A 25,658-nucleotide genomic window follows, 5' to 3' on the forward strand; every position below is an offset into this window, starting at 1 on the left:
CCAGGGTACTTGCCTGTGCCTCAGTTTCCCCAACTATAAAATGGGGTGATAATCATACATACCTCAGAGGATTTTTGTGAGGATTTAATTAGTTCATACACATGACGCTCTTGGGAGAGTTCCTGACACACCGTAAATGCTATGTAAACAATGTTATATGGAGAAAGGCCGGGGGAATGAAGACAGTTTCAGGACTGTTGGAAAGACCATCGTCTTCAAATATCTGAAGGACTGTCATGGACAAGACCCTGTTAGACAAAACTGCAACAGAAGTGGAAACTATAGGAAAGAAGGTTGGGCTCATTATAATGCATTTGAAATGGTTTGAGCCATCCCAGAGAGACCCATTATTCCCAAGCAGCCCTGCATTGTCTGCGTTTTAAAACTGAAAGTCCCACGGTGGATCTCAGGCAAACTAGCTGTCCCCCAGTGAGGCCTCCTTCCTGAAGTAGCCAGTGCCTCTCTGTGATGGGTTTGAGCAGAAGCCAAAGAACCGTGGTTCCGGGATGCTAGAGAAATTATTCCTGCATGAAGAAGGAGCTGGAGCTAGAACTTTAATCCAGATGAAAAAGCAGACTTTAGCAGAAGTACCATGCACCTGGAGACTGAAAGCTCAGGTTCAAACTCTGGCTCTGCTACTTACTAGCTGTGTGATCTTGGATTACTTAATGTTCTAAGCCTTAGCTCCTTGATCTATAAAATAGGGACACTCATTCCCAGCTTGTGAGGCTGCTGTCTGGTCATACAGAATGTATGCAAAGTGACTTGCACAGGGCCTGGCATAGTGTAAGTATTCAAGAAAGTAAAACTTTTCTTGTGGAGTTTCGACTCTAGGCCTCTCTAATCCCAGACTCCCTAAATAGTGGTTCTCAAAGTGTGGTCGCTGGGCCAAGGGCATCAGCACCGCCTAGGAACTCATTAGAAACGCAAATTCCCCAACCCAACATAACACCTACTGAATCAGAAACTGGGGTGGGGCCCAGAAATCTGAGTTTCAACTAGCTCTCTGGGTGATGCTTGTTACACTGAAAAGTTTAAAAAGCACCGCTCCCAAGGACAGTCCTATCTCTGAAATACAACAATGGAAAATCTCTCCAAAACTTGAAATGCTCTCCCTTTATTCCTCTGTGAAATTAAGTTATTTTATTTTTTTAAGTTTTTTTTTTAATTTGACAAAGAGAGAGAGACAGCGAGAGCAGGAACACAAGCGGGGGGAGTGAGAGAGGGAGAAGCAGGCTTCCCAGAGAGCAGGGAGCCCGATGAGGGGCTCGATCCCAGGACCCTGGGATCATGACCTCAGCCGAAGGCAGACGCTTAATGACTGAGCCACCCAGGTGCCCCAGAAATTAAGTTATTTTAAAATGAAAATAGTGCTGGGCGCCTGGGTGGCTCAGTTGGTTGAGCGACTGCCTTCGGCTCAGGTCATGATCCTGGAGTCCCTGGATCGAGTCCCGCATCGGGCTCCCTGCTCGGCGAGGAGCCTGCTTCTCCCTCTAACCCTCCCCCCTCTCATGTACTCTCTCTCTCTCTCATTCTCGCTCTCTCAAATAAATAAATCTTAAAAAAAATAAAAAATAAAAAAAAAATAAATAAAATGAAAATAGTGCTGAAATGTTGATCCTAATGCCTTTTTTTTTTTTTTTACCATTGCCTTTGTAAACAGGCTTCACAGGCAGGAGTCTGACCTGCCCTTGTCTCGTCATCAGCCAACAGAACTGATAAATTGGCTAAGGTTGGTTATACTGCGTAAGTCACTACTTGACCAGTCATGAACTACACGGTCAGGCTGGTTTTCCACACTTAGAGAGTGAGTAAGTGGGTAGGATAGTTGGGAAAGAATTTCTTAAGTTGTTATAACATACTTGTTTCCACATAAAGTCACCACAGGGTTAAGAAAAAAGAATTCTCACTGGAGTGCACATTAATTTTTCTTTGCCCTAACAAGTCCCAGAGCACAGTGATCTGTTTATAACGTACATAAAGATAGACAAAGAATCAGGTAAAAGTATTTTTAAACAGTGCTAAACTCATTTTACAAACAAAGATCTTCTAATATACAAAACCTCAGATAATTCAGTCAAAATAATCCATCTTTTCTTGAATTTGTAATGCTTCCCGCAATTTTTAGGAATGAATGTAAAGAGCAATCTTCACTTTTCAAGGTTCTGAAAATATCTTCAAAATATTTATTTAAACACTTAAGCAGAAAGCTTTGTCTACACAAAGCAATAGCATACAAATTCCATGAGTACGTTTACTTTGGGAAGCAATATCCTCTGCTGTACTTCTTTGACTTTGACAAAGCAATTCCAAATCTATTGATGTGTTGAGCACCTCCTAACTTCCTTACACTAGGAGAAGGGAGTATTGCAGAACTATTCTGACCTTCAGAAAGGGCAAAGTCAGAGGGGAGAAAAGACTACATTCAAAAAAATGTAGTTTAAATATACTGTTCCAAACTGAATATAGCTCCATACCAAGCTCCTTTTGGAGACAATAAGAAACACAGGAAGAACAGAGTATCTTAAAGGAAGGCTTCTGGGAGGAAATGGAACACTGACAGATATCAAGGAGTTATCAAAGGTTGTTTGTTTTGTTTTTTGCTTTTTGTTTTTAGGAATTACCAAGTTTTAGTGCTGTGATGTGTTTACTTGTCACTGGCCTTTAACGAGTATTATTCCTGCTGTTAGGATTTTGTTCACTCTCCGTTCTGCTTGAAACACTCATCCCACATTCAGCCTATTCAAATTCCACTCATCTTTTAAGGCCACCTCAAATTCTTTCCTTCCTTCAACAAGAATCAATAATAAAATCCTTAAAACAAGAAGGGATCTTATGTTTCTTATCTTTGGGGACAACAAGAAAGGGAGGAAGAGAAGAGTTTGAGAGTCTGTGTCTACTTGAAGTGAGGAAACCCCAAGGGATAAAGCATATGGTCACAGTTTCCAAAGTAGAGTCACATAAGCATTGACTTCTCCCATTACTCCTCATCTTACTTCCACACCAACCCTAGAAGACAGATAGGACCACTCCTCGTGGCCCCACACCATTGACAGATTACTGTACCCATGTCATAGGGTTGTTCTAAAGATTAATGAGTTTTGGCATGTAGAGTGTTGACACAATAATCTTTCAATACCTCTTAGTTACTAGTATTTAATTCCCCCTAGGAGAAATAAGTATCAATCAAGAAGATTACAAAATTTGCCTGGGCATCCCAGAGATACCACACACTTAGGGATATTTCCTATGCTAATTTCTTGTCTTGGGAATTCCCAGACCAACTGGGTAACGTCAGACATCAAATCTACCTGAGATACAGACCAGTGGTTGCAAATTCTCAAGGGAAATTCTCCCACCCCTCTCCTGGCCACCTCCATCACCACTACTACCGCCCTCTGCAACTTGTAAATCCAGAGGCCAGACCATCATCCGTCTTGGTAGGGTTTTTTCTTTAGTTCCACCCTACCCACTGCCCCTTTTACTGAGGGTGTAGTTTTTAAGACTTGCAGCATGGGCCCAAAGCTTCTAATTCTGTCTCTGTGTGAGCATTAAAACTCAAGTCCTTGAAGTAACGGAAAACAACATCCTTCTTGTACCCACCACTATCTGGGTAGTGTTCATATAGGGTTAAATTTCTGTTACTCAGATTATTAGATCTATTAGCTATGCATTTATAAGGATGTTTACTAGGTTATTCTTTTTGGCTTTTAATCCAGCATATGTAGGTCTTTTATAGCTGGAGGATTGTCTGGCTATTCTAATTTGCCAGAACAAGATTCCCATCATAGTTTTTCACTGACAATCAAATTAGGCTTGTTTACCTTTTCACTCTCAGTCCTTACCTAAGGGAGTGTTTTATGTAGTTTTAAACTCCTAAAAATAAGCTCATGTTTTAGAGATGAATGTTTGTTGAAAACCCAGAGGAAACTATGGCATAAATTGTAAAACAACTGCCCAGATAAATGTAATGACAAATTATAACCCTAAAATGGTTTACTATGGATCATATATCCTCATATTTCAGAAACAAGCCTTATTTTAATACTTTACAGGGAAAAGCACAATTGATTCTTTAAAAAAAAAAAAGATTTATTTATTTATTTGTCAGAGAGAAAGAGAGCAAGCACAAGCAGGGGGAGTGGCAGGCAGAGGGAGAAACAGGCTCCCCAATGAGCAAGGAGCCCGATGTGGGACTCGATCCCAGGACCCTGGGATCATGACCTGAGCCAAAGGCAGATGCTTCACCAACTGAGCCACCCAGATGTCCCATTTTTTAAAATATTTTTTTAAAAGATTTTATTTATTTATTTGTCAGAGAGAGAGAGGGAAAAGCACAATTTAAAATTTCACCTGCAAAGACTTATTCTATTGATCAGCTCTGCTAAGGGCTGAATTCTGTCTTCCCAGAATTCATATGCTGTACTTATAACCTCAACTATCTCAGAATGTGACCATATTTGGAGACAGGATCTTAAAAGAGATAATTGAGTTAAAATGAGGTCATTAGGGTGGGTCCTAATCCAATATGACTGGTATCCTTATAAGAAGAAGAAATTAGGACACAGACACACACAGAGGGAAGACATGGGGAAAAGAGGGCCACATACAAGCCAAGGAAAGAGGCCTGAGAAGAAACCAACTCTGCCACCACCTTGATCTTGGACTTCCAGCCTCCAGAATTGTAGGAAAATAAATTCCTGTTGTTTGAGTCACACAGTCGATGGTACTTTGCTATGGCAGCCCTAGCGAATTAATACAGCTGCCTATTCTTTCTCACTAATGTAGACAAACTACTTGAAACACTTCCCTTTGTGTTCTGCTATTTAAAAGATATCTAGGGGTGCCTGGGTGGCTCAGTCATTGGGCATCTGCCTTTGGCTCAGGTCATGATCCCAGGGTCCTGGGATCGAGCCCCGCATCAGGCTCCCTTCTCCCTCCCTTCTCCGTAGGAAGCCTGCTTCTCCTCTCCCACTCCCCCTGCTTGTGTTCCCTCTCTCACTGTGCCTCTCTCTGTCAAATAAATAAATAAAATCTTAAATAAATAAAATAAATAAATAAAAGATATCTAATTTAAGGTCTCAAACATTCTTTGTTAAGATAAAATATTCTTTACTCCTTTTAAATAATTAGCATATTGTATCAACATATAAAATAGTTCACTCTTTGGGGGTTCCTGGGTGGCTCAGTTGGTTGAACGTCAGACTCGGTTTTGGCTCAGGTCATGATCTCAGGGTCGTGAGATCTTTCTGGGGTTCCATGCTCAGTGGGGAGTCTGCTTCCCTTCTCCCTCTCTTCTGCCCCTCCTCCTGCTCATGCACTCTATCTCTCTCTCAAATAAATAAATCTTTAAAAAAAATAGCTTCCTCTTTGGATTGCCTAAACATATGTATTTACCAACACTATAACCAACCACAATATCAATAACAGAAAACTAAAGAATCTTAGCTGTCTTTTGTATGTACTCAAAAAAGCCCACACTGACCAAATACACTAATTGCTTTACCTGGATCTGGTGCACTCAAGCCCAACGTGGAGAATGGCATTTTGTGAACGGACATCGCACAATCATGTCAGCTGAAATAAAATCTTTGTACTCACTCAAAAACTGGATGTTATAGCTCAAAAATGCCCAATTTCATCCAGATCTGCTACAGTTGGGGAAATACAAAAAGCTGCCTATAGGTAACAAAGCTGAGTTGCAGTTTCCGTCCTGACTGTTGTCAGGTGGTTTTTCTCTGTCCAATCCTCTGATTCTTTGCAGACCCTCTTCCCCTGCCTGCCCGCTATATGCTAGAATGCCTCAGAGCTTGGTCCAGGGCCTTGTCCTGTCACTCTACATACTCTCTCTAGATTATCTCATACAATTCTATAGTTTTAAATTTCATTTATAAGTCAGCAGCTCTCAGATTTATTTCTCGGCTCAGAAACTGTCTTTTGACCTCCAGATCTGTATACCCAACTGCCTGAGATCTGTCTCAGACATATCTCTGATACTCAATTTGTGATCTAGCCTTGCCCTAATTTACTCCTCTATAATCATTCCTGTCTTGGAAAATGACACTTCATTCACCCAGTAATTCATGGCCGAACTCTGGAAGCCCTTCCTGACACCACTTTTTCAATGACCCATATATCCAATGCATTATCAAGACCTAGTGATTAAGATTTATTTATTGCTTGATTGATTGTAGTGGAGGTGGAGAGAAATGGAGATACAGTATATATCTCTCTACCCCTCCACTACCTTAAAGCTATTCCTAGATATTTATCATGTGTCACCTGGACAGTCACCAGGACTAGTTTCCCAAGTGGCCTGCCCACATCCTCTCAAATACTCTCTAATCCATTCTCTACAATGTAGCCAGAACAATCTTTTAAAGCCACAGAACCAATTCTCTCTCTCTTCCACACACACATACTGATTGAAACATATAAACATCATTTCAAACTTTTCAGTTACATTGCACCTAAAATAAAATCCAAATTCCTTAACATATCCTATGTTAAAAGAAGTCTCAGAGACAAAAACATTTAGAAAAAAAGTTTTCATAGAAAAACACTTGCAAAAGTTTACAAGTGAGTTCAACTTTAGAAGGACTGGTTCAGAAAACACACACACCCCAAGGTTATATGGTTCATGATGGAAAAAATAACTTTCTCACATGATTGCCATACTCCCCCAAATTATTGCGTATCACCAGACTTATAAAAGACAAAAGTCGGCATTATAAAAGCCAGTGATTAAATTGTTTTTGTTAAGGAATCAGAAACATGTGAGAAAGGCTAAAAGTTTCATTCATTTTGGAAACTATGGATAGTATGACACCGTTCTTTTTTGGCTTATCTCGGAGCACAAAGTGTTTTGTTTTTCCTAACTGTGGTATGTGACATTTATACTTATTCATATTGGAAGCAGGACAAGGTGCCGATTTTGCTTTACAAAGATAAATCTGGGCATGATCTGGCTCCTTCTTATGTCTTCATCCTCCACCTACTCTACTCTCCCCCTCATCTCTATGTTCCAGCCATGTGGCCTTCTTTCAGGTTCACAAGCTCTTCCCTAGCACAGTATTCCCTTTCTCTGGTACACACTCCCCTATAACCTTTACCCAGCCAAATTTTACTCACCATCCCATTTGCAACTTAAATGTTACTTCCTCCAAATCCCAATCTAAATCAATACCCCTATTATTCAATCAGTCATAGTGTCTGTATTATAAGTTAGGATGCCTTTGGTTGTCAGTAACTCAAAAACTAATTCAAATGTATTGCTAGTGTCTTTGAGGCCAGGGAGGTTTGAGCATAGAGAAGAACACTCACCACTATGTATACTTTTGTTTAAAGTTCACTATATAAACCTTCCTGGAAATACTTTGCTGTGCTGTCCAAAACAGTATCCACTAACCACACGTTGCTATTGACACTTGAAATACAGCTAATGCAAGTGAGGAATTAAATTTTTAATTTTATTTTTAATTAAAATTTAAAGCTGATAATTTCTTCAGTGACTGGAAATTTTTAAGTGCATTTGGAAAAACTCAAGTATGTGAATCTATCTTTTCAACTGAAAATTTTATGAAATCTAATACAGTTCCAGTATTTCCAATTGAAATTAAGCCATTAAGAATAAAGTATAGGGCGCCTGAGTGGCTCAGTCGTTGAGCGTCTGCCTTTGCTCAGGTCATGATCCCAGGGTCTTGCGATCGAGTCCCACATCAGGCTCCCTGCTCGGCGGGAAGCCTGCTTCTCCCTCTCCCACTCCCCCTGCTTGTGTTCCTGCTCTCACTTTCCCTGTCTCTGTCAAATAAATAAATAAAATCTTAAAAAAAAAAAAAGAATAAAGTATGCAGATGGAACTAGAGGGTATTATGCTAAGCTTTCTCAATCAGGGAAAGAAATTATCATATGATCTCACTGATATGTTGAATTTAAGAAACAAAACAGAGGAGCATAAGGGAAGAGAGGAAAAAATAAAACAAGATGAAACCAGAGAGGGAGACAAACCATAAGAGACTCTTAATCATAGGAAACAAACTGAGGGTTGCTGGGGGGAGGGGGGGGGAGGGATGGGGTAACTGGGTGATGGACATTAAGGAGGGCATGTGATGTAATGAGCATTGGGTATTATATAAGACTGATAAATCACTGACCTCTACCTCTGAAAACAATAATACATTATATGTTAATTGAATTTAAATTTAAAAAATAAAATTAAAAAAAGAATAAAGTATATAAGTGTAAAGTACATACTGGATTTCCAAGACTTGTATGAAAAAATATAAAGTATCTATTTTTATATTGATTACAGGTTGAAATTATATTTTGGATATATTGGGTTAAATAAAATATATTAGTAAAATTAATTTCATCTATTTGTTTTTGCTTTTTTTATGTGGCTAATAGAAAACTTTAAATTACCTAGCTTATTTTAAATTACATGGCTAATTACAGGGTTAACATTATGTTGGACAGCACAGCTCCGAATAGTTACTCAACTAATCAAAAGCATAAATTTAACAAAGTTTCCACGTAAAGGCTTACAAAGTGTCCAGTTAAAGTTTTTGAGGGAGTTGGGAGGAAATACAAACATCAAATTGGTATTTTTAAAAGATAAATGTGTAAAATGCTGAAGCTGGATGGGAATTTAGGACGAGTGACTGGAGTGTTGGGTAAAAGGGGAGGCTACTGCAGTAAGCCAGGCAGAAAAGAATATTGGTTTGGGCTAGCATGGAGGTGGTGAGATGAAGAGAAGATACATCTGAGAGACACTTAGGAGATAAAACTGACAAAGTTTAAAAATTTATTTAATCAGATTATCTGACTGAATCAAAACACTGATTACAGTTTAATCATGTTCTACAATGAAAACAGTAATTAAAATGTATTTAATCAAATTATATAATTTAATCAAAACACTGATTACAGGTTTAATCAAATTCTTCAACTATTTTATTAAAATCACAAATCTAGCAGATTCTCATATCCTTCTAAGAACCGAAAACACACACACACACACACACACACACACCCCAGGAACTATAGCAAGGTTACAAATATAGCAGATTCTCATATCCTTCTAAGAACCGAAAATACACACACACAATTTATTGTAACCTTATATTTAAACTGATCACAAAGGTAGCACAGGTATGACTTGCACCTCACATCTGCTAAACGAAGAGCCCTTGTTTGCGCTGAGGAATAAATGATTGAATTATTCACGGCAATCTTGTGCAGAAAAGATGCGCCAAGTCCGGGGCGCGGAGGCGGAGTCCGGGGCGCGGAGGCGGAGTCCGGCTCGGACACTACAGCCAGAATTGGCCGGAGGTCCCACGTCAGTCAGTGGCCAGGCCCGGAACCCGCGCCTCATTCGTCGCCCCGCCCACCGCGGGGCCGGGCGGCTACGCCTTCAGCGTTTTCATTCAGGCTACGCCAGTGCGGGCCTGATTCAGAAGCCGCAGACCCACCGAGGGGCTGACACGCTAACGAAAACCTCGACACCGTGGTTCCACAGTCGAGGAAACGCCAGAACCCCTGGCTGCGCCTGCCGTCTGACAGGCCCTCCAGCCGGGAATGCTTCCGGGTCAGGGGGCGGGGCTGCCGGAAGTGGCCGGACGCCGTCCGCTGTTCGTTGTTTAAGCGGCTGACGGGAAGGAGAAGCCCAAGCTCCGGCGGCGCCGCGGAGCGGCAGTCACGACCTGAGCCCGGGACGCCGCTAACCTCTGGAACAGCCAGAAGCCAGGAGTACCGGCTGCGGAGCGGAAGGGCGAGACGCCCGCTCGCCTTCTGATCTCATCATGTCGCGGGGCTCCATCGAGATTCCCCTCCGGGACACTGACGAGGTAAGTGTCGAGTATGGGGGAGGGTGGGAACCTTGAACTTGGATGATCCCTTCCTTCCCCCTTCTTTCGACTTCGCCTCTGAAGCGGAAGCACCTTCTCCCCCAGGAGCCCAGGTCGAAATCCCCGACCGAAGCCCCAGTCACCTCCTTCCCCAGCCCCTGCACCTTTCCAGGCTGGCACCATCACGTTCCCGCAGCCTCGGGGCCACGCCGAGGAGTTCTTGAAAGTTCCTTTCCTACCTGTTCGTATGTGACAGTACTCTGCCCTCTTCCTAATTGTCGGGCGCAGGGGTGCGAGAGTGCGGATAAATTGTAAGGCGCCTCACAGATAAAAGAGGTGGGCGCTGATGTCACGGTGGTCTCTGCTGCTCAAACTGTCTCTCCCTGAGAATACATAGGATGTCGCCCTTTATCCCGTAGAAACTCGAGTCTGCCATGGTGCAGTGTCCCCCACACACGGCTCCATTGGCGAAATAGAGACCCCGAGATATAGCCGCCACGGTGTGCTGATAGAACGAGCCCTCTCTCCCTTCCCCAGCCTCATCATGGGTAGCCTTGGCTTGTCTGAGTAAAGCCCTCAGCATTGATGTTGTCTATATCCAGTATAATTTCATACTCTCATTTTTGTTCGATTGAGATATAATATTGAGATATAATTGACTCAGCATAAAATCCAGTGGTTTTCAGTAGTATTGTTGTAAAGTTGTGTAAACCATCACCACCATCTAATTCCAGAACATTTGCCTGCTGTTAAATTTTGTGCCCACATTCAGGAGTGTCTGTGACACACAAATGCTGTCTCCCTGATGAATGTACAGTGGCATTCAGGTTCCATAGCCTCTAGGCTTGTGCTTCTCAAGTTGTCAGGCCTGTGGCATCAGAGTCTCTGGGGTGCTTATCCGCACTTCACCTGGATTATATGTTAGGCAGGGTTTTGTTTTGTTCTTTTTGAGTAAGCAAAGCTTTTGTAACATTTTATAGTTCTGGTGATTTGAAGACAACTAGCAGTATTTGTTTGCTTCTCTATGCTTTTACCTTAATATTGTCATATGACCTATTTTGACATGTGTGCCTTAAACGTGTCTTAACATATACTTGCGCAGCCCTATTGCAAGTGAACATAAACCCTATGTATATCCATATTGATGTATATTCTGAAAAGCAGCAAAGAAGAAATGTGAATTTAAAGGAGAAATAAGAGTCAAAACCGCATTTTGTGTTTTAGGTCATTGAACTTGACTTCGATCAGTTACCGGAGGGAGATGAAGTTATCAGTATTCTGAAACAGGAACACACACAACTGCACATATGGATTGCTTTGGCGGTCAGTGTTCATGTAACAAATATTTTTTATATGTTGACTGGGAAAAATATTTGGTTTCTGTTTTCAGATATAGTAATTAATAGCCAGCTTGGGAGCAGGATAAGTAAATTGTACCATATGTATGGAAGTTAATTGTATTACCATTTATAGAACAAGAAGGCCAGTTTCCTAAATACTACTCCACTGGTAAATTAATATATGTTGGTAAAGGCAAAATTCATTTAAGTTAAATAGTACTCTGTACTGTGTATTTGATTATTAATCACTCAATGAAGACTGGTTTGTGCTTTGTAGGTAATCTGAGAAAAAACAAGGTGCCACCATGTAAACATTGTTACTTAGCATTGTTTCCCATAACAGTAAAACATTTTCCATAAAATAGTCTAGAAGGTGATTATATTCCAGGCTAACTAACAAAAGCCCTTTTGGATGAAGTTTATCTCAGGCTTGTTTTTTGTCCTCTTTGGTCCCTTCCATAACATAAACCCTACTGGAGATTCTCAGGAGAGTCACCTCAGCCTAAAATTCTAACACCCTTCACTCTCCCCAGCACCAACTGCCTAATGTTTCCTTTTTATGAGAACATCATAATAAATTATTCTGGTAATATATTCTAGCATATACTAAAATCATGTTTTTTTTAAGCAAGTGTGCCCCAGGTCACTTTTGTGTAAAGATACATAGGAGGCTCCTCCTATTATCTTGAAAGGAGAAGTCAATCTGCATTTGGGCTTATATCCAGTGCTCAAGCCTAACTGTAAAGAATTTCTTAGATAAGGATTTACAGAGAAATACTTTTAGTGACAGTAGTGCCTTTCTGAAGTGTTAAGTTTTCCTGGTCTATGGAGAACAAGCCATTAATGTTGTCACACAGTTTTTAAAGCCAGAGGGGGAATTTAGATTTACTTTAGTACAAATGCCTCCTTTAACAGCACTTACAGAAAAAATGGAGGATTGAAAGATTAGTGTGGCACCTGTGGTAAAATTGATGAAACACTGTGGGCTGTAGAGTGTTAGAGAAAAGAGTGTAGGCTTTGGGATTAGAGAAGCCTTTGTTCAAATTCCCACTTGGCTGCTTACTAGCTGTGTGACCTTAGACAAATGATTACCTTCTGAGCCTGTTTTCTCATCTAAAATGTGGGGATGTTAGCATTCATTTTAAGGGTGATTGTACAGATTCGAAATAAGTATATAAAGTTCCTGGCATAATCTGTGGCCCACAGTAGGTGGATAAAAAATGGCAGATCTTCCTTTTAGTATTAATAAATGAAACAGATGCCCAGGGAAGTTATTTAGCAGGCCCAAAGTCATGGATAATTTTGATAGATCTAGAACCAGAACCTAAGTTTTCTGTTTAGAATTCTACATCCGCGTCATTATTGCTTTTTCTCTTGGGCTCTGATTTAGTTTGAAATCAACTATTGCTAGGTAAGTAGTAATTTGGAAAAATTTATGGTGATTATCACTTTTTTAACAACTTTATTAGGCATAATTCACCTACAGTAAGCTGCACATACTTGACATATACCATTTGAGAAGTTTTAGCATATTTCACACCTGTGAATTCATCACTACAATCAATATAATGAATATATCCATCACCCCCCAAACCTTCCTCCAAACTCTTCCCCACACCCCACAGTGGTCAGCCAACTCTTGATCTGCTTTTTGTTTCTAAAGAGTGCATGTTCCAGAGTTCTTACACAAATGGAATCATTACAGTATGTACTCTTTTTGGTCTGGCTTCTCTCACTCAGCATAATTATCTTGAGACTTACCCACATTGTAGCATGTATCAGTGGTTCTTTTTTCTGCTGAGCAGCAGCCATTGTACAGATAAACCACAGCTTGTTTGTCCATTCACCTGTTGGTCAACAATTGAGTTGTTTCCAGTTTTTGGCTATTACAAATAGAGCTGCTATAAATGTTTATGTGCAGCTTTTTGTATGGACATATGCTTTAATAATTCTAATTTGATTCTTTATCTTTTAGCTGGAATATTACAAGCAAGGAAAAACAGAAGAGTTTGTAAAGTTGTTGGAAGCAGCACGTATAGATGGCAATTTGGACTATAGAGACCATGAAAAAGACCAGATGACTTGCCTGGATACATTGGCAGCCTATTATGTACAACAGGCTCGGAAGGAAAAGAATAAGGACAATAAGAAAGATCTTATTACACAGGCAACCCTGTTGTATACCATGGCTGATAAAATTATTATGTATGATCAGGTAAATAAGTCCGATTTCTTTGAATTTATGAAAGGGGAAGAAATACCACATGAGAGTAAACTGTGTGTGTGATAGGCAACAGATTTTTTTTTTTTTTTTTGGAAAGAATTTTTCTTAAAATAACATGGTTGATGATAAAAATATCAAAAGAAGAAGAATTCCCTGTTAAAATTGGAATTTCTTTGGTTGTTGTACTGTTGAAGTAATGTGGGCAAATTTAGCATATATAAAACTTATCCATGGGGCACCTGGGTGGCTCGGTCGGTTAGGGGTGTGCCTTCAGCTTGGGTCGTGATCTCAGGGTCCTGGGATTAAGCCCCACATTGGGCTCTCTGCTTGGTGGGGAGTCCACTTCTCCCTCTCACTCTCCCTCTGTGCTTTCGCTCGCTCTCTCAACTGAATAAATAAAATCTTTAAAATAAATAAATAAATAAAACTTATCCACAGGTTGAGTCAGTAATTCCATCATCTCCAGGTGAATTTCAAGTATATTTAAAAAAATTTTTTATTTAAATTCAATTTAATTAACATGTACTGAATTATTAGTTTCAGAGGTAGAATTTAGTGTTTCATCAGTTGCATATAACACCCAGTGCTCATTACTTCAAGTGCCCTACTTAATGCCCATCACCCAATTACCCCATTCCCTTCACCCACTTCCCCTCCAGCAACCTTCAGTTTATTTCCTGTAGTTAAGAGTCTCTATGATTTGCCTCCCTCTCTGTTTTCATCTTACTTTATTTTTCCTTTCCTTCCCCTATGTTCATCTGTTTTGTTTCTTAAGTTCCACATATGAGTAAAATCATAGGGTATTTGTCTTTCTCATTTCACTTAGCATGATACACTCTAGTTCCATCATGTTGTTGCAGATGGAAAAATTTCATTCTTTTTGGTGGCTGAGTAATATTTCATTGTGTGTATATAGACATATATACATATGTGTCTATATACACACTACATCTTTATTCATTCATTTGTAGAGGAACATCTGGGTTCTTTCCATATTCTGGCTGTTGTGGAAGAATGAACTTTCCTTTTTGTCATTGTTCCTGGCACAGAAGACTTGCATTTCTGGATAATTTCTTGATTTGTAATTAAGAATTGCCCATTGGTAGTTTAAACACATTATAGTTGATAGAGGAATTGGTGTGATACTCCACCTCCTTCCTATATGGTTTTCATTTTAGTGTTACTATGTTAAATTGTGGTTGCTCCTTGGTAAAGTCAAGTCTAAGATGATATATTGCTTTTTCAGAATCATTTGTTGGGAAGAGCCTGCTTCTGTCTACTTGAAGGTGACAAAATGGATCAGGCTGATGCGCAGTTTCATTTTGTACTCAACCAATCTCCAAATAATATTCCAGCCCTTCTTGGTAAGTCATTTTTGGCAACCATCTTAGGGAACTGTATCTTTCATCATATGCCTGGATTATATTTCTTTGACTGGGCTGGACAGCAACGTAGAAGAGCTTTACTTTATAAAAATGAAACTATCTGCAATAGATCATTGTTTCTTTTGAAGTTACAATCACAGACCTGTACCCCTGAAACAAATAATACATTATATGTTAATTAATTGAATTTAAATTTTAAAAAAGGAAAGAACTCCCTTTACTATTAAAGTCACTTCAAAATATTATATATATAATATACCAGTTAAGAATAATTTGTTATCCACTTCTAAAGAGTCAATAAGCAATGTCTATTTGGACAACTATAAGCTATTTTAATTGTTTTATACCATTTAACAGGACTGTTTTATTTATAGGCATAAATTAATATATCCTTATGGAAAACAAGTTTAAATATGAAATCATTTTCACCATTTTCAAGTATTTCTTACTCAGAGATGTGTTTGATTTAGGTGAGTTCATGTAGGATATATGAGACTTGTGTTCTTTAGTCAATGCATGTTTATTTTTAAAAATTATTATAGGTAAAGCTTGCATTTCATTCAACAAGAAGGATTACAGAGGAGCTCTTGCTTACTATAAGAAAGCATTGCGTACTAACCCAGGATGTCCAGGTAAGAGAAAAACTTTATTTGAAGTCTAAGCTCTATATGATCCAACTGTGAAAATATTGAGAATTTGGCAATTGCCTGTGAAGTTAGTTGTGAAAAGATGCTATAGGGTTGTTAAAATGACAGAATTGAAATTAAAAAAAAAAATACCATGTTTGATCCAAAAGCTGAATAGCAGATCTTATTTTTTTTTAAGATTTATTTATCTTAGAGATAGAGAGAAAACATGCGTGAGTGGGGTGGGAGGCAGAGGGAGAGAATCTTTAAGCAGACACGCTGCTGAGCATGGAGCCTGATGCAGGGCTCGATCTCATGACCCATGAGATCATGACCTGAGCTGAAACCCAAGATTCAGAAGCTTAACCATCTGAGGCATCCAGGCATCCCTAGCAGATCATATTATAATCTTTTTGCTTTATACTATTTTTCTGTTGAAAATCTCAGTCATTTAGGAAATCTTATTGAGAATCAACTATTTGCCAGGCATTGTTCTAGACCGAAGGAATGCAGCAGTAAACCAAAGAGACAAAAATCCCTGCCTTGGGGTGCCTGGGTGGCTCAGTGGATTGAGCGTCAGACTCTTGGTTTCAGCTTAGGTCATGATCTTGGGGTCATGGGATTGAGCCCCATGTTGGGCTCCATGCTCAGTGGGGAGTCTGATGGAGATTCTCTCCCTCTCCCTCTGTCCCTCCCCCTGCTTGCTGTCTCTCTCTGGAATGAATAAATAAATCTTAAAAAAAAAAAAAAAAATCCCTGCCCTCATGGAATTCATTTTGCAGTGTGGAAGATAAAATGAGTAAAATACATACTGCATAAGATATCAGTAAAAGGAAAGTAAAGCAGAAAAGGTGTATGAGAAGAATTGGGAGATTGCTTAGAAAGGTTGACCAGGGAGCTCCTGGGTGTCTCAGTCAGTTAAGCATCCGACTCTTGATTTTGGCTTGGGTCATGATCTCAGGGTTGTGAGGTCAAGTCCTGCGTTGGGCTCTGCACTGGGCATAGAACCTGCTTAAGATTCTCTCTCTCGGGGAGCCTGGGTGGCTTAGTCAGTGAAGCGTCTCACTCTTAATTTCAGCTCAGGGTCCTGACATCAAGCCCTGCATTGGGCTCTGTGCTCAGTGGGGAGCCTGCTTCTCCCTCTTCCCTCTGCCCCTCGCCCTGCTCATGCTCTGTCTCTCTCTCAAATAAATAAATAAAATCTTAAAAAAAAAAAGAAAAATTCTGTCCCCTTCTGCTCCTCCCCCCCCCCAAAAAAAAGAAGAAAAAAGAAAGGTTGACCAGGAGAATAGTAACAATTAAATAAAGACCTTAAAATAATAGACCTGTAGATATATGGAAGAAGATTATTCCCAGAGAGAGGGAATAGGAGGTACAAAGGGTCCTGAGGAAAGAGTGGGTCTAGCAAGTCTGAAGAATGGCGAGGAAGCTAGTGTATCTGGAATGGAGAGAGAAAATGAGAAGGAAAAGTAGTAAGAATTGGGTCAGAGATAGAACCAAGGACCAATCATGTAAGGCATCATAGGTTATTATAAGGACTTAGGCTTTTACTATGATAGACATAGGAAGCCATTTGAGGACTTTGGGCAAAGGAGTAAGTAATGATCTGACTTATATTTAAAAGGATCATTTGGGCTTCTGGTTGAGACAAGTGGGGGGCAAGGATAGAAATGGGGAGACCAGGTAGAAGGCTTTTGCAGTCATGTAGGTCAGAGATGATTGTGGCTTGCACTAGGGTGGTAAGAGTGGAGGTGCAAATGATCGGAATCTATGTATATTTTGAAGGAAGAACTGACGGAGTAGATGTGATGTATGAGACAAAGGAGGAATCAGGTAACTCCTTGTAGGAGTAGAGTTACATTTTAGCACATCTGGAAAATATAATTCACAACGAATTAGTTTTAGACATGAAAATATTAAAATACCTTTTAGACCTACAAGTGGAGAGGTCAGGAGGGCTGTCATTCAGGAAAGAGGTCTGAGCTGAAGTAATTAATTTGGAAGTCATCAACATAGAGATGGTGTATAAAGCCATGAAAATATGAGGTCACCAGGGGAATGAGTAGAGATAGAAAAGAGGTTCCAAGATGGTGTTCTAGGGCACTGTGACATTGTAGAAGGGAAATGAAGAACCAACAAAGGAGCCTGAGAAGGAGCAGCCAGAGATGTAAGAGGAAAAGAGAGTAAGGGCAGTGTCCTTGAAGTCAGATGTAAAATGTTTCCAGGACAGGGTCAGACACTGTCACATTCTATTGTTAGGCCAAGTAAAATAGGAACCCAGAATTGATCATTGAATTCAGTAGCACAGTAATCATTAGTGACCTTGATAAAAGCAGTTTTACTGGAATGGTGGGGGTGAGATGCTTGGTGGATACATTTAACAGAAAATGGAAAAGGAAAGTTAGAGAGGCAGCAACTATAGATAGATCTTTCAAGGAGTTTTGCTATCAAGGGAAGAATAGGAGTGGGTTGACAATTGGAAAGGAAAATGGAATCAAGAGAGGATTTTTTTTTTTAAGATGGGAGAATGTATGTGGATGAGAATAATGTAGTAGAGGGAGAAAATTTGATGATGCAGGAAAAATAGGAGAGGGTTGCTGGAGCAGTGTCCTTAAATAGATGAGAAAGGTAAGATCCAGTAACCAGTGGAGAGGTTGGCCCTTCATGGGAACATGGTGGAGTTTTGGCAGGGCCTTGAAGTTGGGTAGCAAGTATAAGCATAGCTCTGAAGGGAATGACAGTATGTGCACATAGTCAGTTACAGTATTGAAGACCTTCATGAAACTTTTTGCTGTCTTTAAAAATTGCTGTTTGAAAATTAGATATTGAAGGTACCGTGTAGGCAGGAGTGCAAGAAAAATACCAGTATGGTAGGTATTCTGTTTATGGCAAGAAAGGGGGTGGGCGGTGTGGTATAATATCCACTGAAACCAAATTTGTGATATACCAAAAGATTTTATAGTGTAGTTATACTGAGGTTAATTTTGAGATTTTGCAACTCATAGAGAATGTTTAAGCATTTTGTTGAATTCAAACCCTAAAAATGCTCTAGTTTGACAGATTGACTATTTTTTTTAGCGGAAGTTCGTTTAGGAATGGGTCATTGCTTTGTGAAACTTAACAAACTGGAGAAAGCTCGTCTGGCATTCAGCAGAGCCCTGGAACTCAATTCCAAATGTGTGGGAGCATTGGTTGGACTGGCTGTACTAGAACTCAACAATAAAGAGGTATGTGAATGAAAAAATTCTTTTGTGACTGATCTGTCAGGCTCACTCTTCCTTATCTACAACTCTTGAGACCAGAGTGTTTTAGAGGTCAAGACTGCAGATAATAGAAATGTAATATGATGCCTGCACTGCATAATTTGTAACACCCAGGTATTAGGACACCACCCCAAAGGCAAACTTCTATTTCTTTGTCAGAAGGAGTGACTCTTCACAGTAATAGGGTAACCTCACAATTCAGGTAAAGTTTTGCCCCCATGTAAGCTTGCTCTAAGATTACCAAACAACTTGTTTTTTAAGAAGTTTTTAGATTTCAGAATTTCACATAAGAAGCTGTGCAATGTATGTCAGTTTGGAATACTTTCCATTGCGAGTAACAAAAAGCCTACTGCAGTGACTTAAACATGAGGGTTTTTATCGTCTACTAAACCAGCTATCTAAGGTCTTGGATTTAGCACCTCAGTATTCTCAAACCCAGAATTTTACATCTTTCTGTCCTTCCTTAGTATGTAGATTTTCCTCCTTGTGTCTGTCACCTCATAGTTGCAAGATAGCTGCTGTATCTCCAAGGCTCTCATTATTTCATCAACCTTATATAGAGGGAGGAAAGGGAAAGGATAAATGGCTTTCTCTTAGAGCAGTTCTATCCCCATCACGCTCCCCCTTGTATATAATTGTCTAGACAGGGTTATCAGAGTTTCTCAGCCTTAGCACTGTTGACTTAAGGAGCTAGATAATTTTTTGTTGTGGGAAATTATCCTACCCATTGGTAGGATGTTTAGCAGCGTCCCTGACCTCTGCCCACTAAATGCCAGCACGTCCTCCCTGTTGTGATAATGAAAAATGACCTCACCCCCAGTTTAGAACCACTGCCTTAGACTGATCCCCAGAGAAGGGGAATAGGTTATCTTGACTGGATTAGATCAACCATCATTCATCCCCTGGGGCTTGAGAAGAGGAGGAGGGAACTTTCCTTCCTGAAATTAAAAGATCACAAGCTGTTAAGTCTGGACTCTATTTAAACAGAGTAAGGGGGGTAAACTGGCTGTTGGGTAATCCACAGACATCTGCCACATCAAGACGACAGCCAGGATCTATAAAAATACCGAAGGTGACTGTTTGTGAGGGAAGTTCTAACAGTTTAATTCACTATTTGAAATTTGTTTATCCCTGCTGAAGGTTAACTGAAACAAGAGCTATATTTTGGTGTCTGAACTCAGATTTATGTAACCTTATTTTTTCAGACTATAAAGAAAACTTCGGAAAAAATGCTAATTGAGTAATGGCCCTGTTGTCATTGTTTTTCTTTTAGGCTGATTCCATAAAAAATGGTGTCCAGCTTCTTTCCAGAGCCTATACTATTGATCCCAGCAACCCCATGGTATTGAACCACTTGGCAAATCACTTTTTCTTCAAAAAGGTAGGAGAAGCCAATTTATTAAAGTTGTTTGCTTTTAAATCCTGATTTGTTTTTCTTTTCTGCAGTTGATACTTTGTTTTTTTAACTTGGAAAAAAATTGAAAATGTCAAGAGTTTTTTTCAGATTAAAATTTGTATTAGTTAATTGGGGGTGGGTATGTTTGTTCCTTCATTCATTTAATATTTATTGACCCTTTATACTGTACCCAACACTGCAGTAGACATGTGGAGACCAGTAAAATATCGTTTCTGCACTCGGTTCGGCTTCGTAGAAAACACAGACATGTAAACAAATGTAAATATAGAAATAAAGGTCTCTATCTTGATGTGGTAGAGAAACGAAAGAGGAAGTAACCAAGTGGTTAAAAAGGGTTTTCACCAAGAAGGAAAAGCTCTTGAACTAGGTTTTTAGGAGGAGGTCTTCAGGTAGTTGAAAGGGGAAAGGCACAGATGTAGAAATAGTCTCTGGTTTAGTAAAACCATGGCATGTGGTGGGCTCTTGCTAGATAATGCATTGGGTCCAGATAGTGAGGCACTTGTGTGATATAAGGAGTTTGGACCTACTTATGTAGGCAGCCAAGAAGTCATTAAAGTTTTTGTTTATTTTTGCATATTGATCAAGATGTAATTTTTTAATTTTTTTTATTTTTTATTTTTTTTAAGATTTTATTTATTTGCCAGAGAGAGAATGAGAGACAGAGAGCACGAGAGGGAAGAGGGCAGAGGGAGAAGCAGACTCCCCGCCGAGCAGGGAGCCCGACATGGGACTCGATCCCGGGACTCCGGGATCATGACCCGAGCTGAAGGCAGTTGCTTAACCAACTGAGCCACCCAGGCGCCCCCAAGATGTAATTTTTAAAGTTGCCACTAATTCTGTAGAAGCAATGGTATTTTAGATTTCTTGAATGCTAAATCCAAGATTTCATTGGCAAACTTTTTATACAGTAAGTACGAAAGTTTTACTTCCCATATGGAAGTACTAAATTGTACTAGGAACTTTAATTAAATAGTTTAATTTAAAAAGTTCACAGGACTGTATCAATCCTTATTTATGATAGCATATCACTGTTATTATTGCTATTAATATGTAGTTAATACTTACTAAATACCAAGTGTTATTAAAAGTGAAATCCCATGGGGGTGCCTGCCTGGCTCCGTCAGAAGAGCATGTGACTCTTGATCTCAGGGTTGTGAGTTTGAGCCCCATGTTGGATGTAGAGATTACTGAAATAAATAAAACTTAAAAAAAATGTATTCCATGAATTTGTAGAATAGTCAGAGGTAGTTAATATTATCCCCATTTTGTGGATGAATAATTGAGGCAGAGGTAATAGCCTAAGGTCATACAGCTATTAACCATGATGCTTTATTCCCTCTGGCTATAGAAGCATATTCCCCATTCCTAATGAATTATTATTATTATTATTTTTAAAGATTTTATTTATTTATTTATTTGAGAGAGAGAAAATGAGAGAGAGAACACATGAGAGGGGAGAGGGTCAGAGGGAGAAGCAGACTCCCTGCCAAGCAGGGAGCCCGATGTGGGACTCGATCCAGGGACTCCAGGATCATGACCTGAGCCGAAGGCAGTCGCCTAACCAGCTGAGCCACCCAGGCGCCCTTCCTGATGAATTATTAATTAGCTTTATGCTGTAACTGTTATAGTAGGGAAAGGCAACTATTTAGGGAGAAGATGGAAATGTATCTTATAAGTACTTGAAGTGTTATTGTTTCAGATAAAAGAGTTACCCAAGTATGCTTTTTACTGAAAAGAAAAAGGACTAATAATCCTAAATATTTGAGTACATGTTTAATAATCATTGCTCACAGCTGTTAGGACAGCTTCCTTGAACCAATTGAAAATTATTCAGTTTCTAATTTTCAATGCTAATCACCCTTCCACTACTGAAGATAAAGTCTTGTTCTTTAACAAACTCAAAACCTTTTAGATTGTGTACGTGAAATATGTAAATCAAGCCAATCTATTTGAGTGTTACTGAACACCTGATATGTGATCAGCACTGTGAAGTCATCTTGCACTGACTATATGTACTAAAGGTTTACAGAGCATGCTAACATGTGTTTTCTTGATCTGTCATTAGAGCAGCTCTAGGAGGTAGGCAGGATATTTCTGTTTCCCTTTCTATGGATAAAGAAAATTGAGACTCAGCAAAGTTAAGTAACATCACTTGCCAAAATTCACTCAGCTAGCAGGTAGTACAGTTGAGATGTAATATTTTAATTCTCTGCCCACCACACTACATTGCCTCCTCTATAGAAGAATCATTTACCTGGGAAGAAAGGTATTATTAATTAACATTCCAGACACCAGTAATTAAGTAGTAAAGTGAGTTTAGAGATGGGAGCTATGATGACTCCTGGAGCAATTAACACAGACTTCCAGAAAAAACTGGGAATTGAGCTTGGTTTTTTGATCAGAAAGAGAAGCAGCTAAAATGCAGATGGGAGAGGCGGCTGGGTAGCTCAGTCGTTAAGCGTCTGCCTTTGGCTCAGGTCATGATCTCAGGGTCCTGGGATTGAGCCCCGAATGGGCTCCCTGCTCAGCAGGGAATCTGCTTCTCCCTCTCCCTATGCCCCTCCCCCTGCTTGTGCTCGCTCATGCTCTCTGTCAGATGAAGTATTTTTAAAAATAAATAAAGTAAAACAGCGGTCACATTATTATTCCTAATTAAAAAAAAAAAAGTTGAAAAAACAAAGGCTTTCCAGACCAGATTACTAGTCAAATGGATAAAACATCCCTATTAAAACCAGAAAGTTGTTTCCCACCCCTGATGTATGAACTCTGACTTTGAGACTCTCAGGAGATTAGTTCTGTAATCCAGATTAAGTCAGGTCTAATGGGAAAGTCATGACCCATGCATTCGAAGAGAGCTGAATTCAAATCCAGTCACTTAAGCTCGCTACCCTCATGTGTTAAAACATTTCCCTGGAGTCAGAAAAAAATTAAATCCAGATTCTAACTTTTCCACCTAAGACAACATACTTTATTTCTTTAAGCCTCCATTTCCCCATCAATAAAATGGTAATAATGATACTCTTTGCAGGGTTTTTGACTGAGGCTAGAATAATTATAAGTATCATACCTACCACAGTGCTTAGTATATAATAGTTCTCAATAAATTGTAACTGCTTCCTCTACTAGTAATAAAGGACTTAACCTCTCAGATTTTCTCATCACAGAAATAGGACTGATACCTCAAAGGATTGTTGCAGGATTAAATAAAGTAATAGATGTGATGGGTAGATGTTAAGTTCTAGGTAAATGAATTTATCTGCAAGGGGAATGAGAAAAATGATTCGTAATTCTGGATATGGCACTGTTATTGGTAATTCAGTGAACACATTTTAAAAATGAAATTTGAGGAAGGCTTATGATTGAGACTGTTGGAGTTGTTTGAATTAACTCCGTTGATTTCTGGATCTCATTGTTCAGGATTATAGTAAAGTCCAGCACTTGGCTCTCCATGCATTCCATAATACAGAAGTGGAGGCTATGCAAGCAGAAAGTTGTTATCAGCTGGCTAGATCATTCCACGTTCAGGTAAGATCATTTTAAACCTTCTCTGAATATCTAATTCTTTTGTTTCATAGTGTTTCAAGTCTTTAAAAACTTTTGTACGTGAAAAAGAAAATAAACGTCTGTATACACTGTTGGTCTTGTTTTATTTTCATTTTCTAGGAAGATTATGACCAAGCTTTCCAGTACTACTATCAAGCCACACAGTTTGCTTCGTCCTCTTTTGTGCTGCCATTTTTTGGTTTGGGACAAATGTACATTTATCGAGGTGACAAAGAAAATGCATCTCAGTGCTTTGAGAAAGTTTTGAAAGCTTATCCTAATAATTATGAAACTATGAAAATTCTTGGCTCGCTATATGCTGCCTCAGAAGATCAAGAAAAACGAGATATTGCCAAGGTACTTTTAAAAAATTGTAGCTATTTTCTCATAGTTAACACTAGACTGTCATGCCTCATTCTTGCTATTGCTAGTAGAGATATGATGGAAGCAGTTTTGTTAGCCGAGCTTGTTCCAGTTGAAATAATGAACAGTTGACGTATTAAACAAGGTAGAGTAGCTACCACTTTTTACTTTGACAGCCTGTAGTTGCTGAATTAAGCCTGCATCAGCTTAATGACCTCTTTTATCCCAGGGCCATTTGAAGAAAGTCACAGAACAGTATCCTGATGACGTTGAAGCATGGATTGAATTGGCACAAATCTTAGAACAGACTGACATACAGGTATTTTAGGTCTTCTACCTAATGTGTTTTTTGAAAGTGTGGTATAATGTTTCTCCCTTTTATTTTCACTTACCCCTTATTGTCTCCACCATGAAAATACAGGGTGCCCTTTCAGCCTATGGAACAGCTACACGGATCCTTCAGGAGAAAGTGCAGGCCGATGTCCCGCCAGAGATTCTGAATAATGTGGGTGCCCTCCATTTTAGACTTGGAAATCTAGGGGAGGCAAAGGTAGGGAACTGGAACTATTCCCTTCTTCCATACTGTCAAGTTGAATGCACACTTTTTTAGATATATCAGCTGTCTTTTAACAATGTAATTTTCTTTTCTTTTTCATAGAAATATTTTTTGGCATCATTGGATCGGGCAAAGGCAGAAGCTGAACATGATGAACATTATTATAATGCCATTTCTGTTACAACATCATATAATTTAGCCAGGCTGTATGAGGCAATGTGTGAATTCCATGAAGCAGAAAAACTATATAAAAACATCTTACGGGAACATCCTAATTATGTTGACTGTAAGAATTGTAAATGTTTTTTTTTTTAAGATTTTATTTATTCATTTGACAGAGAACACAAGGAGGAGCAGCAGGCAGAGGGAGAGGGAGAAGCAGACTCCCCACTGAGCAGGGAGCCCAAAGCGGGGCTCGATCCCAGAACCCTGGGATCATGACCTGAGCAGAAGGCAGATGCTTAATCGACTGAGCCACCCAGGCGCCCCAACAATTGTAAACTTTTTTTTTATGAATTAAAATTCCCACAACAGCAGCAAAAATTCAGCCTAAAAAAAAATCTTTCTTAGAACCAATAGCAAAAAAATGTGAAGGTTATAATGTCCCCTTTTCTATCAAGGCAAATTTATGGCCTTAAAAAAAAAACCAATGCAGCTTCACTTAAATTTATGCTAGAAACTAAAAGAAATAACTAAAAACCAGTTGAACCATATATTTCATAGGGTAGGTGATCTTCAGTGGGTCAGCTACCTTTATTAGACTTTGAACAGCTCCTTGACTTATTTGGTGATGGATGGACCTTTATGATGCTCCTGCTCTGATATCATATTAACATTTTTGCAGTGTTTATAATAGTAAGAAAGAGCATTGTTTTACTTTGAAATAATTACTAGTAAAATGTCCTACCTTGAGTTTTTACACACTAGACATTGTAAAATTTGGAAAGCTTTTTTTAATTTATTTATTTGACAGAGAAAGAGCGAGAGAGGGAACACAAGCGGGGAGTGAGAGAGGGAGAAGCAGGCCTCCCGCCGAGCAGGGAGCCCGATGCGGGGCTCGATCCCAGGACCCTGAGATCATGACCTGAGCCGAAGG

General features: G+C 39.4%; 1 protein-coding gene across 1 annotated transcript in view; it reads left to right on the forward strand.

The window, feature by feature from the left end:
* Nucleotides 1-9,445: 9,445 nt before the first annotated feature.
* The window catches only part of CTR9 (CTR9 homolog, Paf1/RNA polymerase II complex component), a 29,067-nt gene continuing 12,854 nt past the window's right edge, over nucleotides 9,446-25,658 (forward strand). Inside the window, exons 1-12 of the mRNA XM_045894137.2 lie at nucleotides 9,446-9,845; nucleotides 11,070-11,168; nucleotides 13,161-13,400; nucleotides 14,656-14,773; nucleotides 15,337-15,426; nucleotides 18,499-18,647; nucleotides 19,957-20,064; nucleotides 23,518-23,625; nucleotides 23,764-24,000; nucleotides 24,236-24,325; nucleotides 24,428-24,556; nucleotides 24,665-24,848. Of these exons, the coding sequence (XP_045750093.1) occupies nucleotides 9,801-9,845; nucleotides 11,070-11,168; nucleotides 13,161-13,400; nucleotides 14,656-14,773; nucleotides 15,337-15,426; nucleotides 18,499-18,647; nucleotides 19,957-20,064; nucleotides 23,518-23,625; nucleotides 23,764-24,000; nucleotides 24,236-24,325; nucleotides 24,428-24,556; nucleotides 24,665-24,848 (1,597 nt within the window). The 5' untranslated portion in view covers nucleotides 9,446-9,800. The remainder of the gene's footprint in view (nucleotides 9,846-11,069; nucleotides 11,169-13,160; nucleotides 13,401-14,655; nucleotides 14,774-15,336; nucleotides 15,427-18,498; nucleotides 18,648-19,956; nucleotides 20,065-23,517; nucleotides 23,626-23,763; nucleotides 24,001-24,235; nucleotides 24,326-24,427; nucleotides 24,557-24,664; nucleotides 24,849-25,658) is intronic.

This window comes from Mirounga angustirostris, unplaced genomic scaffold (genome assembly GCF_029215605.1).
Source record: "Mirounga angustirostris isolate CCGP_5_RB_7025 unplaced genomic scaffold, mMirAng1.0.hap1 SCAF_13, whole genome shotgun sequence".
Lineage (NCBI taxonomy): Eukaryota > Metazoa > Chordata > Mammalia > Carnivora > Phocidae > Mirounga > Mirounga angustirostris.